We start from the raw sequence: 17,824 nt of genomic DNA on the forward strand, positions 1-17,824 counted from the left end.
GTATTTAAGAGTGGGGACAAGCATATAGCTGAGAACTACCGACCAGTAAGCCTTACATCAGTGACGAACAAGATTCTTGAACATATTATATTTAGCCACCTTTTAAAACATTTTGATAAATATAGCGTACTGACAAATTTAAATCATGGATTCAGATCCGGCTATATTCTACAGAGACACAATTATGAATAACTATATATGATCTACTGACATCCTTTCAAAAGAAACAACAAGTTGACATTGCCATTTTGGATTTTAGTAAGGCGTTCGATACTGTGCCACATGATCGTCTATTACAAAAAATGTCACACTACGGAGATAAAGGCTACTTACTGTCCTGGTTGTCATCCTTCCTTACAGACAGATCTATGAAGGTTGCAGTTGAAGGTGAATTCTCTAGAAGCATACACGTTGCTTCGGGCGTCCCACAGGGTACTATACTCGGTCCGTTAATGTTTTTATGTCATATCAACGACTTGCCACTCAGTGTAAAATCACAGGTAACACTTATTGCGGATGATTGTTTATTATACCGTCAAATACGTAACATCTCGGATCATGTAAAAAATACAAGAAGATTTAGCTTCACAATGAGTTTGGGCATCAATCTGGGGAATGAAATTTAATGCAAAAAAAGTGTTACATTCTAAGTGTTAAAAGTGTTACATTCTAAGTGTTAAAAGTAAAAGTTCGTACTTCTACGAGTTGGATAAAACAATATTGAAACATGTAGACTCTAATCCATACCTCGGATTTCTCATATCAAATGACTTAACTTGGTCGAATCATATAACAAACATTTGCAAAAAGGCGAACTCAACGCTTTCGTTTCTTAGACGGAACACTGTCCCCTAGAATGTCGTAAAACAGCTTTTATCGCATGGGTTCGATCTCAACTTGAATATGGTTCAATTATATGGGACCGCTTTTTGAAAAAGGTTATTGACAAAATCGAAAAAGTTCAACGTCTTGGTGCGCGTTTTATAATGAATAACTACAAATCCAAAGAAGAAGGTCGATGTGTTACTAATTAATATGCTCACCAGACACTACTTTAAAACTGAATTATCTTCAAGACCGGCGCGCCTATAATTGTTTGGTGATGCTATACACGATCGCAAGGGGGTATATGGTGCCGGCAGTGGACCTAGATGAATACCTGACATCTTAACCTAAACGAAGAACTGTCAAAGTAAAACCTTTCTCCGACTATACATCGTCGAACGTTTTAGACCGATATGTTACAAATAACTCTTGCATTTAAAATTCCTAGTGCTCAATCAAAACAGTACAAAAACTCTATTTTTCGTGGAAACACTTGTGTTGTGGAACCATCTGGAAGACAGTGTGGTGCGCAAACAGACAGTCGATGGTTTTAAACAAGCCCTCCCATATCACTTCTGAACCCCCCCCCCCCCCCCCCGTAAAAATATAAAGAAGTGGTCCTTCTACGTATACGTACAGATACAGATAGAGATTGAACACGCATTATTGCATCGTTAGCTACTTAAATTATTGTACACTTTGAGACTTTTCTTACGCATCACTTAATCATATCAATATAGCTCCCTTATTTTTGAACGGCTTGTGTTGAAATTTGGACCAAGAATAATTCGACACATATCTGATAATTCCTGAAAATTTAATTGAAATTGAAAAACAACAAAATATAAAACTTAACAAATTAAACACGTCACTTCAAAAGTCAAATTCGCATGCTCGTACAACGTTAAATAATAACAATGTGAAAAGTAAAACGCATAAACTTACACGCCTTCATAACAGACCGGCTTGCAACATGCCGATTGAGCCGTTTCGCTCCTAAATATTCATACGAGCCAAACAGTTTTGCTTTAATTAGTGTTATGTTTTTCTTGTGTAAAAACTTACCTATTATGAAATTGAAATTCAATTGGAATAACATGTATATCGCCTTTTACTACAATTGGTGATTTTTCGATCGCAACACTTTAAAAGCTTTCATATCCCAGTAATGAGTAAATATTTTTATTTAAAATTGCACATGTGATCATGTTACTATAATATGTGCAAGCTAACGATACAATTATTCATCCGTGACGATCGGGCGATTTAGCAAATGGGAAAGGTAGCCTGTAAAATGCAAAGTGCTTGTGCGCTCCTGAATATTCATACGAGCTGTATTGTTTTGTGAACTAATCTCATGTTTTTCTTGTGTAGGAACCCATCTCAAATAATAAAATTGAAATAAAACAAGAATTTAATCGCGTTTCAACATTTCCACGTGCAAAAATATGGAACCACACCAATCTCACGTGCTAAATCGTCCAATCGTCATGGATGAATGATTTTATCGTGAGCTTGCATAGAATGTAGTCAAATGATCTTATGTATTTTTTTTATCAATATCTTTACTCATGACTGAGATATTTAAGTTTGAAAAGTGATGTGTAAGAAAAGTCCCCAAGTGTATTTACTGATACTGCTAAACCTTGGACAAATGTTATCAAGCTGTGCGAAAGTGGTCAACAGCCATTTACGATTGTTTAAAAAAATCGTAAAGTAGTTATCAGTTTGTTGAGGGTTATGAAACTTCAGGGACCAGGATATATGGGAATTAATATGTTCTTAATACCCGACATTCTATTCGCTGATTCAAGAAACGCCAACTATGACAACAGAAACAACAATTAATAAGAAATGGAGTCACCTTCATAGAAATGTCGATGGACAACTTTGGGAATTTAAAAACGCTTGGCACATTTTTTTTTAAATACATGATATTGTATATAAATTCAATTTTACTGTTTAAATACTAATTTGTGTACTTTAATGATCACATACTTGCATACATCACTTTTGTTTAACAAATTTACTTTCCTCTCTTTAGTTTCGTATGAAGGGCTCATTCTATACATAGATGGTGACGTCACTACGTTATTGTAAAGACCGGTGTGACACAATGATGAAGGGCTATACCAGTCTAATATAATGTTTCCCGGCAATTCGGCCAATTCGATGACAAGCAGGGAACAAGCCTAGGGAGAAAAAACAACAGCATGGCTGACTTCAGAGATGAATTAATTAAACTGACTAATCCTGCACCAATTTTCAAAGATCCGGAGGATTTTTCAGATGACGGTTACACGAATTTATATTTATCATATTTTTTTTTCAAGTAAATCATTTTGTTCATGCATTACATTGTGTGTAATGTATATTTGCAATGAAAACAATAGGCTACGAACAACTATTTTTATGCCCCCCTTCGAAGAAGAGGGGGTATATTGTTTGCTCATGTCGATCGGTCTGTCGGTCCGTCCACCAGGTGGTTGTCAGATGATAACTCAAGAACGCTTGGGCCTAGGATCATGAAACTTCATAGGTACATTGATCATGACTCGCAGATGACCCCTATTGATTTTGAGGTCACTAGGCGAAAGATCACAGGTGAAGGTCACAGTTACTGGAAATAGGCATTTAAAGTAAGGGTGTCACGGTACTCTGTGGGGCGGTATATCGTAATAGTCTCCCCTCGGTACGGTTCACGATATGCCTCTGAGTCCGTACGGTACGGCATTTTCCATGACGCATTTCAAGGGAAGTAACTGTAATTCGCCCAAAAAATGGCGGAAGTTGAATTGAAATCACCTCCAGCTAGCTTCTAATAAAAGATATGGAAGCATTTTGTGTTATCAGTTAGAAAGGTGGTGGGCGCTTATTTCGTATAAACATTTGCTTTATATCAAGACTTTAGTTGCTACGAATTTCCTAAGCAGGAGCTGTAATTTTGTGATTCCGCTGAGAATTTCGCAAAATCTTTGAAACCATTAAAATTAAATTTCAACCACTCAAACATGTGCTGTGTCGCCTACGTCACGAAACAAGGTGCATTATTTGACTTGTTCTACGAATTGCGCTTGGAGTTTTTACGGCACAAGCAAATATAGCCAGGGCACAACCAAAGATAGCCCGTTTGGCTATTGGTAACCACGTTTTATTTTTAACTTAAATAATCTATCGAAGTAAAAGAAACATAAAGCAGTCCTAATTTTGTAAACATATTCATTATTTTGTGTTCATATTTAATCAAAGTTTTAGATTTGTAAATAATAATTACTAATTGTCAATTCGTGTACTTTCATGGCATTATATGGTATTTTGTATATTGTATGACGTATGGTATATGTAGAGGTCTTTAAAAAAAATTGAAACATGGTTTTAAATGGTTTGTATGTTGTTTCCATCTGACGATACGTATCGCGATACGTATTGTATCGTACACACTGTACCGCGATATGTATCGTAAGGTTAGCGTATTGTGACACCCTTAATTTTAAGGATTTAGCATGGTTCAAACAAGGGAAACAACTACCGTTTATGCATGTTCTTTTGTTACAGCATATGCCTCCCTTGTAATATATTTAAATTTTACCAAATGTAAGGCTAACTGCATTTTTGTAATGCATTGTATCAATATCCACCACCACCACCACCACCGCCGTTGTTCACAGTGACAAAAACGTATTCACACAATGGCTGCTACTACAACTTATAGCCCATATAGGGGGGCATGCATGTTTTACAAACAGCCCTTGTTTAAACATTAATTCAGTGACATTGGTGTTTGTAGAGGTTAGCTCTAAGTGGGGTTTCAACTTAAATTAGAAGCAATAACAATAAATAGGGAATCCCATGGGCATCGTCAGGATGGCACAAATTGTCCTCAGTGTTTTTTAGCAAATTGTCACAGGGGCCGTCCATAAAGTATGTCATGCTTTTTTTGACCATTTTTAATCCCCCTTCCCCCCATGTCACAAAATCTTGGACCCCCCCAAGATACGTCACAAACTCACACTTTCGAACATAATTAAAAAAAAAAAAAACTATTTAAAATTTAATCTGAAACACAATTCAATATTAAACCGTATTAAAATTTCACTGAAAAGAACTTTTACAGTATTAAAATGACTTTAATACTAGAATAGTTAATTGTCAACAGTTGTTACAATTTTTATGCTCCCGGTAGGGTGGCATATAGCATTTGAACCGACTGTCTGTCCGTCAGTCGTCCGAAAACTTTCACATTGGCCATAACTTTTCCAATATTGAAGATAGCAACTTGATATTTGGCATGCATGTGTATCTCATGGAGCTGCACATTTTGAGTGTTGAAGATCAAAAGTAAAAAAATACAATCCAAGGGAAGTAATAAGTTTTAAAAGGGAGATAATTTCTAAACCTGCCAAATGATCTATCTATCTATATACACTGTCTAACTCCCCTTTCGGGTATTATCAACAGGTGCGCAGTCAGTGCAGGTAAAAGTGTTTAAAGTGAAAAAGTGAGAATGTTAAAAGTATGTTAGATTTATTAAAAGGTGAAGTAATTTAAGGTTAAAAACTGATAAAATTATGTCTCCCAGAGTTCAAGGGGCAGAAGGGTAAAGCAGAGACTGCTTAAATGCTTCAAGATCAGGATGTAAAACTGTAGTGGCGGGGAGGTTGTTCCATATCACAACAGCACTTGGAAAAAAAGAAAACTTATAATTATTTGCAGTAGTTTGGATCTATCTGTAGGAGAGGGGATGCATGCGACGAGTGAATCTGGTGGGTCGCTCGATATATGATGGTAGGGGCACAGCCACTAAACCGTGAACAATTTTGAAAAACATTATTAATGGAGTGTTATTTTGTCTTTTTTGTAGGGTCTGCCAACCAAGTTCCTGTTGCATGGGGGTGACACTGTCATACAGGGAATATTTATGTTTGACCCAGCGGACTGCTTGGCGCTGTACATTTTAATTTTTTGTGCATATTTTGTAATATGTGTGGGCTCCATACGGAAGAAGCATATTCAACCTGTGGTCTAACCATGGTCTTGTATGCAAGCTGGCGAATGTTGGAATATCTCGTCTGTATGTTCCTGCCGAGAAAACCAAGAGATTTATTTGCGTTATTTGTAATTCTATTTATAGGGGTGTTCCAGGAAAGGTCTTTTGAAATGTCCACACCTTTTGCAGTATTTTGCATTGTCAACAGTTTCTAATATTTGTCTATGGAGCCTGTAATTAAATGAGAATTTTGATTTATTTCTGGTTATGTTTAAAATTTGACATTTACTTGGGTTGAACTCCATGTCCCAAAGATGTTCCCATTTCATTAGTTTATCTAGATCTTCTTGTAGAGTGTGGCAGTCATGCATATTGTTGATTGTTAGGTATACGGCAGTGTCATCTGCAAATAAGCGAACTTGAGAGGTAATAGACTTAGGTAAGTCGTTTATATAGAGAAGAAAAAGTAACGGACCAAGCACAGACCCTTGTGGTACCCCGGTAGTCACTGGTACCTCGGATGATAGTTCTCCATCTAGAGCAACCCATTGAGTGCGACCTATAAGGAATGATTTGATCCGTGAGATAGTATGTTTATCCACACCATGTTCCTGTAATTTGAAAAGCAGTTTAAGATGGTTCACTTTGTCGAACGCTTTGCTGAAATCAAGCAATATTAGATCAGTTTGTTTTCCAGATGTCATATTTCGTGCCAGGTCATCAATGAGTTGTAGAAGTTGTGTTTCGCAGGAACGCTTTTATTTTTTATATTGACATTTTATTTCAAAGCGGCGAAATAGGGGGCATTGTGTTTCGGACAAACACATCTCTTGTTCATTGAATAACATGTTAAAGGGGCCTTTTCACAGATTTTGGCATTTTTAGCTCATCTATTTTTTGAAAAAAAAATGTGAGCTATTGTCATCACCTTGGCGTCGGCGTTGGCGTTGGCGTCGGCGTCCGGTTAAGTTTTGCGTTTAGGTCCACTTTTCTCAGAAAGTATCAATGCTATTGCATTCAAGCTTGGTACACTTACTTACTATCATGAGGGGACTGGGCAGGCAAAGTTAGATAACTCTGGCGTGCATTTTGACAGAATTATGTGCCCTGTTTATACTTAAAAAATTGAAAATTTTGGTTAAGTTTTGCGTTTAGTTCCACTTTTCTCAGAAAGTATCAATGCTATTGCATTCAAACTTGGTACACTTACTTACTATCATGAGGGGACTGGGCAGGCAAAGTTAGATAAATCTGGCATGCATTTTGACAGAATTATGTGCCCTTTTTATACTTAGAAAATTGACAATTTTGGTTAAGTTTTGTGTTTAGGTCCATTTTATTAGCTCATCTATTTTTTGAAAAAAAATTATGAGCTATTGTCATCACCTTGGCGTCGGCGTCGGCGTTGGCGTCGGCGTCCGGTTAAGTTTTGCGTTTAGGTCCACTTTTCTCAGAAAGTATCAATGCTATTGCATTCAAACTTGGTACACTTACTTACTATCATGAGGGGACTGGGCAGGCAAAGTTAGATAACTCTGGCGTGCATTTTGACAGAATTATGTGCCCTTTTTATACTTAAAAAATTGAAAATTTTGGTTAAGTTTTGCGTTTAGTTCCACTTTTCTCAGTAAGTATCAATGCTATTGCATTCAAACTTGGTACACTTACTTACTATCATGAGGGGACTGGGCAGGCAAAGTTAGATAACTCTGGCATGCATTTTGACAGAATTATGTGCCCTTATACTTAGAAAATTGACAATTTTGGTTAAGTTTTGTGTTTAGGTCCATTTTATTCCTTAAGCATCAAAGCTATTGCTTTCATACTTGCAACACTTACTAACTATCATAAGGGGACTGTGCAGGCAAAGTAATGTAACTCTGACTGGCATTTTGACAGAATTATGTGCCCTTTTTATACTTAGAAAATTGAAAATTTGATTAAGTTTTGTGTTTAGGTCCACTTTATTCCTACAGTATCAAAGCTATTGCTTTCATACTTGCAAGATTTATGAACTATCATAAGGGGACGGTGCAGGCAAAGTTATGTAACTCTGACTGGCATTTGGACGGAATTATGGGCCCTTTATACTTAGAAAATTGAAAATTTGGTTAAGATTTATGTTTTGGTCCACTTTACCCCTAAAGTATCATAGATATTGCTTTCATACTTGGAACACTCACAAACTATCATAAGGGTACAGTAAAAGGACAAGTTGCATAACTCTGGTTGTCATTGTTACGGAATTATGGCCCTTTTTTGACTTAGTAACTTTTAATATATGGTTAAATTTTGTGTTTCGATCCACTCGAAGTATCAAGGCTATTGCTTTCAAACTTCAAATACTTACATGCTTTCATGAGGTTACTGTACCTGGCAACTTGAATTTTACTTTGACCTTTGAATGACCTTGACTCTCAAGGTCAAATTATTAAATTTTGCTAAAATTGCCATAACTTCTTTATTTATGATTAGATTTGATTGATACTTTGATGAAACTACTCTTACCTGACATACCACAATAGACTTCACCCAAACCATCCCCCGTGCCCTCCCCCCCCTCCCCCTCCCCCCCCCTAATTTTTTTTTATTTTTTTATATTTTTTTTAAGATCATCTCACAAATGACCACCCCCCCCCCCCTCACACTATACCCCCACCCTACCCCCCCACCCCCCCCCCCCCCCCAATTTGTTTTTTTGATTTTTTTTTTTTTTTTTTTAAGATCATCTCACAAATTATCACCACACCCTCACACTATACCCCCCCCATTTTTTTTTAAAAACGGTTATGTTTGAAATACCGTCCAACCATCGCACCCAAACCCCCCCCCCCCCCCCCCCCCCGATTTTTCCTCCCTCCTTTGTGATTAAAAATGAGAGTCCCTTCACCTTTAAAAAGAAAATAGATGAGCGGTCTGCACCCGCAAGGCGGTGCTCTTGTTTTAACTTATTCATTAAATGCTTTATATTGATAAATGTAAACATTGGATCATAAAAGCTCCAGTAAAAAATCAAGAAAAAAATTAAAAAAAGGAAAAGAACATTGCCCGGAGCAGGTTTCGAACCAGTGACCCCTGGAGTCCTGCCAGAGTCCTGAAGTAAAAACGCTTTAGCCTACTGAGCTATTCCGCCGAGTACACATTCTTGACGTATTTTATACATTATATAAGCAATCTTCGTAGTTTCACAAAATTTAACGACAAAAACAGAACTCTCCAAATTATTCAATCGTTTTGCGTTGCAACGCTTTATAATTTTTAGGTTTTAAAATCGTCAAAAGATGCATATAATGGCTATATTAGAGCATGGTTAATGTTCAGTATTACTGTTTCCTCACAAATATCATAACTAAAACGAAAACTTACGAATCTGAAATAACTTTTTTTCAATTTTGTCAATTTACCAAAGCGTGAAAAGATCCCTTTAAATTCAAAAATGTTCACTGTGGACATCATCCATGCATGGTGAAGTGAAGTGTACATCCATAGTTACAACTGGCATCAATGAATATTTATCCATGTGTAAACCTCTAATCAAACCGAAATTATAATTTTCTTTCAACCCTTTACTATCTAAAAAATGGAATAGTCCAATAAATTATTTTGTCATTTACTAATGAAATCTGCGTGGAGGTTGTGCCAAGGTGCCAATTAAAAATTCGAACAACACATTCAGGAGATACGCAATGCGTCTTATTTTGACATAAAACTAATTAAAATGTTTCACAATTTTGTTGAAAATTATTTTTAAATTCTACTAAAGAATTGTATATAAATTAGAAATATATATTTTTTAAATAAATGTGTGACACCACACATGGCCTGACCCACCCCCTCACCCACGTCACGAACTGTCACACTTTCTTACACCCCCTCCTCCACCTGGAGCGTGACATAATTTATGGACGGCCCCAAAGGCGCTCGATGGCAACGACTCAATGATCGACTATTTTTATAAACCTGTTTATTATAATGCATACACATACTAAATCAATAAAAATCTTCGTACAAAATCAAACCTGTAGCCAGGGGGGATGCGTTGGATGCGTTCGCACCCAATGTTTTTTGACGAGTAAAAAAAATATTTGAACTATAAGATGCACCCAACTATATTCGACGTTAATCTTTTCCCGGAATGCAGTGAGTCTTTGTATTTAAGCGTTACAATAATGTTGAATTCAATATGCTACCGACAGAAAAGAGAGAACATTTTAGATTATTATTAATGGAATGTTATGTCAGCTTCCGAAAACGACGGAAATCAAAAGACACCCGTCGACTATTGCCGAAGACCAATGAGTACGCAGCATTTTCGACAGACTGCTTTGTCTTTTTGATATATCCCCGTAAAACCATTTTCGGATCACCTTGAGGGTTTTCAGACAAAAATTCATCAGCTATTCTCAAGACAGGATAATTTTTCTTTGTTGTATGGCAAGAAAACAATTCAGCAATGTAGCTTTTTTGTAGTTTACCAAAACCTTGTGGCATCTGTTCTGCTCCACATACAGAACTGCCCACAATGCTTTAATTATGTCAAACTTGAAACATGGAAATATGCCATACTCTGAAACAGTTGTTATAATGAATTTAAAACGTTATAACATATATGATCAGGTGGACGTTAACGTTAAATGTTCATTAACTGTGACGGATCTTGAACATTCGGGAAAATAAGTCCATATTTTTCTTCAACGTCCTTTTATACATTTATATGGGGCTTTGAAAAGATAGGACCAGTAGTTTGTGGTTAAAGGGTCTTTATGAAGCCTTAATTGTTGTATTCTGAAATTCGTTTGGAAAATGATGACTAATTTGTTTAAAATAATTTCAAAAATACAAGTAACCAGTTATAACATTTTTATTTCTGTTTAGTATTGATGCAGATTAGATAAGACCCATATTTGTCAATTAGTGTTTGTTGTACAATACACTATTAGCACGTTAAGAGCAATATTAGGTCTAGGGTACTATCCATAGTAGCAGACAAACAGTTGTTTTTAAAAAATGTCAAATTTTTTCTTTTAATTTGCTTGATTTATGAATGGTATAATTTGGAATGGTAAAATTAACCAATTTTATCATGATTCCAATAAATAATGATACTGTAAACTGTTCTTATTGTTGATTTTATTTTCTATCAATGTGTTGTTGCATATGTGAACAAAGTGTGTGCACGCATACTATCTTCAGGTATAAAATAATGTATTTCCGTGACTGATCAAAAAAGGTTGGGAATACATGTATGTTATATCATATTCATGTCAATCAGTCACTAAGTATACTAGTATAGTCAATGAATGTGAATTTTCATATAAAGGGGACCTCCAAACCCGGATTGCAGAAAGGGGACTACCCCTCCCCCACCTACGGCTTCGCCACTTTGTTGCTCAATATCAATCGTTGATGGGAAATTTCGCACCCCCCTTTTAAAAACTCTGGCTACGGTCTTGAAAATGTCTTCTTAAAAAAAAAAGATAGTTCGACTGTGTATGAAGATATTGACAATATAAGACTCTAGCCATTTTCTCAATCAACGGAAGTGCGTCATTACCCATAATTAAATCGCTGTCACCCCGCTTGCTTATTGAAATGCATGCACAGGCCATGAACCTCGCTCTATATCTATATATAAATCCCTGTAATTATTGTTTCGCTCACTTAATGGGGTAATCAACCAAATATGTTGTAAATTGCATACACATGAATTGATCCTTACCAATTGTTTCACTTGATTTTGTCTGCCATGGGATCTAGAAAAAAATTAGCGCGTCATTAAGTGAGTGAAACAATAGTAACAGGAAAGGTCAAGGTCATCCTTCAAGGTCAACGATCAAGTATATGGGTAAAAAGGGTCAAACTTTAACATTTGCCATAACTTTTGCATTTGCCATAACTTTTGCATTTGCCATAACTTTTTCAATTTTGAAGATAGCAACTTCATATTTGACATGCATGTGTATCTCATGGAGCTGCACATTTTGAGTGGTGAAAGGTCAAGGTCATCCTTCAAGGTCAAAGGTCAAATATATGGGGGGGATCAGTGCACCCGTTATGCAGTGCTATTGTTATATCTTGATCATAAAAAAGGTTGTGAAATTACTTTTTTTTTACAGAAAACTAGCATTTACTGTTAAGGCACAATTTCACATTTTTGGATTCTCACTGAACAAGAATTACATCAAAATGCACCCATTGTGCTTATTATTTGGACAACTAGCATTATAATTTGAAGGTGTTGAACAGTTACAATTACCTGCAAGAGGGCCAGTGCAAGTATTACTTAATAAGTCCCAGATAATGTTTACCGTACATTAAACAATTTCCTGTGTTTTATGTTTTCAGACACTGCTGCCAAGTTGACAATCCAAGATGAGAAACATAGCCTAGTCGAGAGTCATATCAGCAGGTTGCGACAGAAAACAGCCATTATCTTGAGCGAAACTGACAACAGATATGCAGGAAAGCAAACTTCTAGAAAACACCTGGACAGTGAAGGTAAAATATATGGGTTTCTTCACCATATTAGTGGCATGACCTTTACCTATGAAATTAGGAAATTTTATTGTCATTGTCAATTTTTTTTCGTTACATTAATACTATTTGAATAGCAAGTAATTGATAAAGCTTTTACAACATTGAACATCCAGACCAAAAACATATCAGTAAAATGATTAGAACTTGTAAGTTTTTATTTCTTCACTGAACACTTCCTTACCATGAATTAGGGAATTTTGTTTTAAGATTTGCAGTAAAAAGGTACCTTTTGCCTTTTGCAATATGACCCAGTAACTGGCATTTAACGCGCCGGATAAAGCCTTGCAACAGTTACTTTAAGTCCAGTAATTTTTTAAGCTTATCAATATCAGAAAACAATGAGCTCATAGTGAGCTTTTGTGATCTTCTTTTGTCCGTCAAGCGTCGTCCGTTGTTAAAATTAACCTTGTTACAGTGTTGTGTCAGGCTTCAGAGAGAAACTACTCTCACTATCTTGTATCAATTACATGTTAATTTGATGCAGTGGTCAGCTTACCAGCAGGAAGTCAATGAAAAGTGTGTAATACCAGCAAAGCACCAGTTCAGTCTGTGCATTCCTACAGTCTGGTCATGTGCTACCTTAAAAAGGTCACTCATGCTTCCGCAGTCTGAGGAACAACATGGTCCTAAGCTTGCTGCCTATGGCATAAGACCCTTTATCTTGTTCTGCAGATGGAAGTGTTGATGATATGGACTATCAGGACGATATGGATGAAGATAGCGATAATGAAGATGAGGAAGAGGATGGGGGCAGTGATGAATCATCAAATATTGATGATGAAGATATGTCAAGTTTTAGCAAAAAAATAAGCTCCATCAGCAAAAGTGAATTGACGTAAGAATTGGTTATTTTATGTAAAATTATTCTATGTTGTTGAAAGCATGCTTCTTAAATAAAAGATTGCATTTATTTGTTATACTTAAACACTTAAATACTTAAACTTGTCCAACCACTGTTATGTTTGTTCTATATAATACCAGTAACATTAAGTACTACTGAATAATCAATATATTTTGGAGAGGTGAGGTGACCCTGTGATAATAGTACCACATCTGATTAGATGACACTTTTTTGTGGTTAAAATTTAAAATAAAAATGGGAAAATGCATTTTCATTTTTAGCTCATCTATTTTTTTCAAAAAATAATGAGCTATTGTCATCACGTCGGCGTCGGCGTCCGGTTAAGTTTTGCGTTTAGGTCCACTTTTCTCAGAAAGTATCAATGCTATTGCATTCAAACTTGGTACACTTACTTACTATCATGAGGGGACTGGGCAGGCAAAGTTAGATAACTCGGGCGTGCATTTTGACAGAATTATGTGCCCTTTTTATACTTAGAAAATTGAACATTTTGGTTAAGTTTTGCGTTTAGGTCCACTTTTCTCAGAAACTATCAATGCTATTGCATTCAAACTTGGTACACTTACTTACTATCATGAGGGGACTGGGCAGGCAAGGTTAGATAACTCTGGCATGCATTTTGACATAATTATGTGCCCTTTTTATACTTAGAAAATAGAAAATTTTGGTTAAGTTTTGTGTTTAGGTCCACTTTATTCCTACAGTATCAAAGCTATTGCTTTCATACTTGCAACACTTATTAACTATCATAAGGGGACTGTGCAGGCAAAGTTATGTAACTCTGACTGGCATTTGGACAGAATTATGGGCCCTTTATACTCAGAAAATTGAAAATTTGGTTAAGTTTTGTGTTTTGGTCCACTTTACCCCCAAAGTATCATAGATATTGCTTTCATACTTGGAACACTCGCAAACTATCATAAGGGTAAAGTAAAAGGACAATATGCATAACTCTGGTTGTCATTTTTACGGAATTATGGCCCTTTTTTGACTTAGTAACTTTGAATTTATGGTTAAATTTTGTGTTTCGATCCACTTTACTTCTTAAGTATCAAGGCTATTGCTTTCAAACTTCAAATACTTTCATGCTATCATGACGTTACTGTACCTGGCAAGTTGAAATTTACCTTGACCTTTGAATGACCTTGACTCTCAAGGTCAAATTATTAAATTTTGCTAAAATTGCCATAACTTCTTTATTTATGATTAGATTTGATTGATACTTTGACAAAACTACTCTAACCTTACATACCACAATAGACTCCACTCAAACCATCCCCCGTGCCCCCCCCTCCCCCCCCCCCCCCCTGAATCCCCCCCCCCTATTTTTTATATATTTTTTTTAAGATCATCTGACAAATGACCACCACACACTCACACTATACCCCCCCCAACCCCCCCCCCCCCCATTTTTTTTTTTAACAGTTAAAAAACACAAATATTTATTTTTATTATTTTATGTTTGAAATACCGTCCAACCATCGCACCCAAGAATCCCCCCCCCCACCCCCCCCTCCCCCCACCCAAATCCCCCCCCCCCCCTATTTTTTTTTTTTTTTTTTTAAGATCGTCTTACAAATTACCACCACACCCTCACACTATACCCCCCCACCCCACCCCCCCAATTTTTTTTTTGAAACGGTTAAAACACACAAACATTTATTTTTATTATTTTATGTTTGAAATACCGTCCAAGAATCCCCCCCCCCCCAACCCCCCTCCCCCCACCTGAATCCCCCCCCTAACATTTTTTTTTTTAAGATCGTCTCACAAATTACCACCACACCCTCACACTCTACCCCCCCACCCCACCCCCCCCCCCCCCATTTTTTTTTTTAAACGGTTAAAAACACAAATATGTATTTTTATTATTTTATGTTTGAAATACCGTCCAACCATCGCACCCAAGAATCCCTCCCCTCCCCCCACCCGAATCCCCCCCCCCCCCCCCTAACATTTTTTTTTTAACAGTTAAAAAAAAAAAATATTTATTTATATTATTTTATGTTTGAAATACCGTCCAACCATCGCACCCAAGAATCCCCCCCCCCCCCCCCCCCCCCCCCTCGATATTTTTTTTAATTTTTTTTCGCATTTTTTGAAGATCATGTAATAAATGTCCACACCCCCACACTATACACCCCTCTTCACTCCACCCCTCCCTCCTTTGTGATTGAAAATGAGAGTCCCTTCACATTTAAAAAGAAAATAGATGAGCGGTCTGCACCCGCAAGGCGGTGCTCTTGTAATAAATTTTGTCTTAGTGTTGATGTCAGCTCCATAAAAAACTGTTGTACCAAAAGTACATGTACTTGTTTTTGAGGGGAAACTTACTTTTGCATGACAGTTTGTATGTAAATCATCTTTGCGTATGGTGTAACTTTTGTAGGTTTGTTGATGATGGGGATTACAGCAAGTATGCTGATGACGATGAAAGTATGGATGATGATGATGAAAGTTTGGATGATGATGAGGAGGAGACAGAGGAGTTAGATGATGATGAAGAGGAGGAGGATGGTGATGTTGATGAGGATAAGGAGGACAGTGAATTCATAAGCACTGGTGGTGAGTATTTCTTGTTATGCTTAATGCAAACACTTTCAAGTGTAATTGTACCCCTTATATTTAAGTTAAAGTATTCTGCTTATAAACAAAAAACAGACAGGTTTTAGACCAGTCATTCACTTAGTTAATGACGTTTTCATGTGTTTCCTCTCATTGGTATTGATTTTGATCTTGATTAATTCATAACACTTCTTGTTTAATAAACTAACAAACACCAAAAACTAATTATTACAAAATAAGCATTAACAAACGTAATGGCAACACATAATATGTATATGACTGAAATGTCTTGACAAAGATAAATAGCACAAGCTTTGTATTACTGACATTCAATTGTTCAGGTTGACAGTATTTAAAGCAATGAGTGCAACTTTAAAACCCAAGGCAAGGATAATTATTGTGATTTAAACATAAAACACAATTGCTGTATACATAGTGATAAACCTTGTGTTTTGTTTGCAAAAACTAATGCCTGGTATATGGTACAAGTATTTATAAAGCCTCAAGTGATTCTTGTTTACAGAGGATGCTGCAGACGATGGTATTCAGAAGTTCTCCAGTGCTGCAGGAGATGATGTTGCTAAGGGACAGGCTGCCAGGCAACAGTTAGGTAGTGCCACTGTGGTCTTACGTGATTTTACATAATAATTGCTTTTATATTGTTTTATTAGCTCGTCTATTTTTTGAAAAAAATTATGAGCTTTTGTCATCACCTTGGCGTCGGCGTCCTGTTAAGTTTTGCGTTTAGGTACACTTCTCTCATAAAGTATCAATGCTATTGCATTCAAACTTGGTACACTTACTAACTATCATGAGGGGACTGGGCAGGCAAAGTTAGATAATTCTGGCTTGCATTTTGACAGAATTATGTGCCCTTTTTATACTTAGAAAAATGAAAATTTTGGTTAAGTTTTGTGTTTAGGTCCATTTTATTCCTTAAGTATCAAAGCTATTACTTTCATACTTGCAACACTTACTAACTATCATAAGGGGACTGTGCAGGCAAAGTTATGTAACTCTGACTGGCATTTTGACAGAATTATTTGCCCTTTTCATACTTAGAAAATTGAAAATTTGGTTACGTTTTGTGTTTAGGTCCACTTTTTACATAAAGTATCAAAGCCATTGCTTTCATACTTGCATTTTTGGAAGATAATGTAATAAATGACCACACCCCCACACTATACACCACTCTCCACTCCACCCCTCCATCATTTGTGCTTGAAATTGAGATAGGTCCCTACACCTTTAAAAAGGAAAATAGATGAGCGGTCTGCACCTGCAAGGCGGTGCTCTTGTTAAAATTCATCTTAAACTGAATAAAGGTGTGATATTAATGTCCATATTTTTTATGTCTTATAAATGTCATAAATCAGTCCGAATTGGTCCGTGTGTGCTTCAGTCCCATCTTGTCCAATAAATTTTTGTAATCCGAGGATAAAGATCACACATGCAGATCAAAGATTAAAGCTGATTCATCAAAGGTCAATGTCACTAACAGATCAAAGGTCAAATATGGGTATAAGCAGCTGTTTGTGTCTTACATTTGCTCCAGGGGTATCTATGATGCATCTTCTCTAGACAGTATACTGATTCAGTCTGTAATGTGTGCAGGTTTATGGGACAGCCTGTTGGAAGGCAGGATCAAGCTTCAGAAGGCTGTGTCTCTGATCAACCAGCTCCCACAGACAGACGTGTGGGAGGGCTACGTCAAGTCATCAACAGAGTTCACAACTGAGGCCAGCAAAAGTATGTGAATAATGCATGTCTGCAACACTACTGTAGTAAATATGTAATAATATGTGTGTGTTCTGAGAAAACTGGGAATTATGCATGTGCATAAAGTGTCCCAGATTAGCCTGTGCAGTCTGCACAGGCTAATCAGGGAAAACACTTTCCTCTTTGATGGCATTTTTGGTTAAAATGAAGTCTCTTCTTAGCAAAAAGCCAATTTAGGTATAAAGTGTAGTCCCTGATAAGCCTGTTCGGACTGTACATGCTAATCTGGGACGACACTTTACGCACGTGCATTATGCCCAGTTTTCTCA

General features: G+C 36.6%; 1 protein-coding gene across 1 annotated transcript in view; it reads left to right on the forward strand.

Moving 5' to 3' along the window:
* Positions 1-2,953: 2,953 nt before the first annotated feature.
* LOC127837644 (protein AATF-like) overlaps positions 2,954-17,824 on the forward strand; it is a 29,148-nt gene continuing 14,277 nt past the window's right edge. The window contains exons 1-6 of the mRNA XM_052364892.1: positions 2,954-3,120; positions 12,158-12,310; positions 13,022-13,184; positions 15,601-15,776; positions 16,300-16,386; positions 17,391-17,525. Of these exons, the coding sequence (XP_052220852.1) occupies positions 3,039-3,120; positions 12,158-12,310; positions 13,022-13,184; positions 15,601-15,776; positions 16,300-16,386; positions 17,391-17,525 (796 nt within the window). The 5' untranslated portion in view covers positions 2,954-3,038. The remainder of the gene's footprint in view (positions 3,121-12,157; positions 12,311-13,021; positions 13,185-15,600; positions 15,777-16,299; positions 16,387-17,390; positions 17,526-17,824) is intronic.

The sequence above is a fragment of the Dreissena polymorpha genome, chromosome 1 (assembly GCF_020536995.1).
Source record: "Dreissena polymorpha isolate Duluth1 chromosome 1, UMN_Dpol_1.0, whole genome shotgun sequence".
In the NCBI taxonomy this organism is placed as follows: Eukaryota; Metazoa; Mollusca; class Bivalvia; order Myida; family Dreissenidae; genus Dreissena; species Dreissena polymorpha.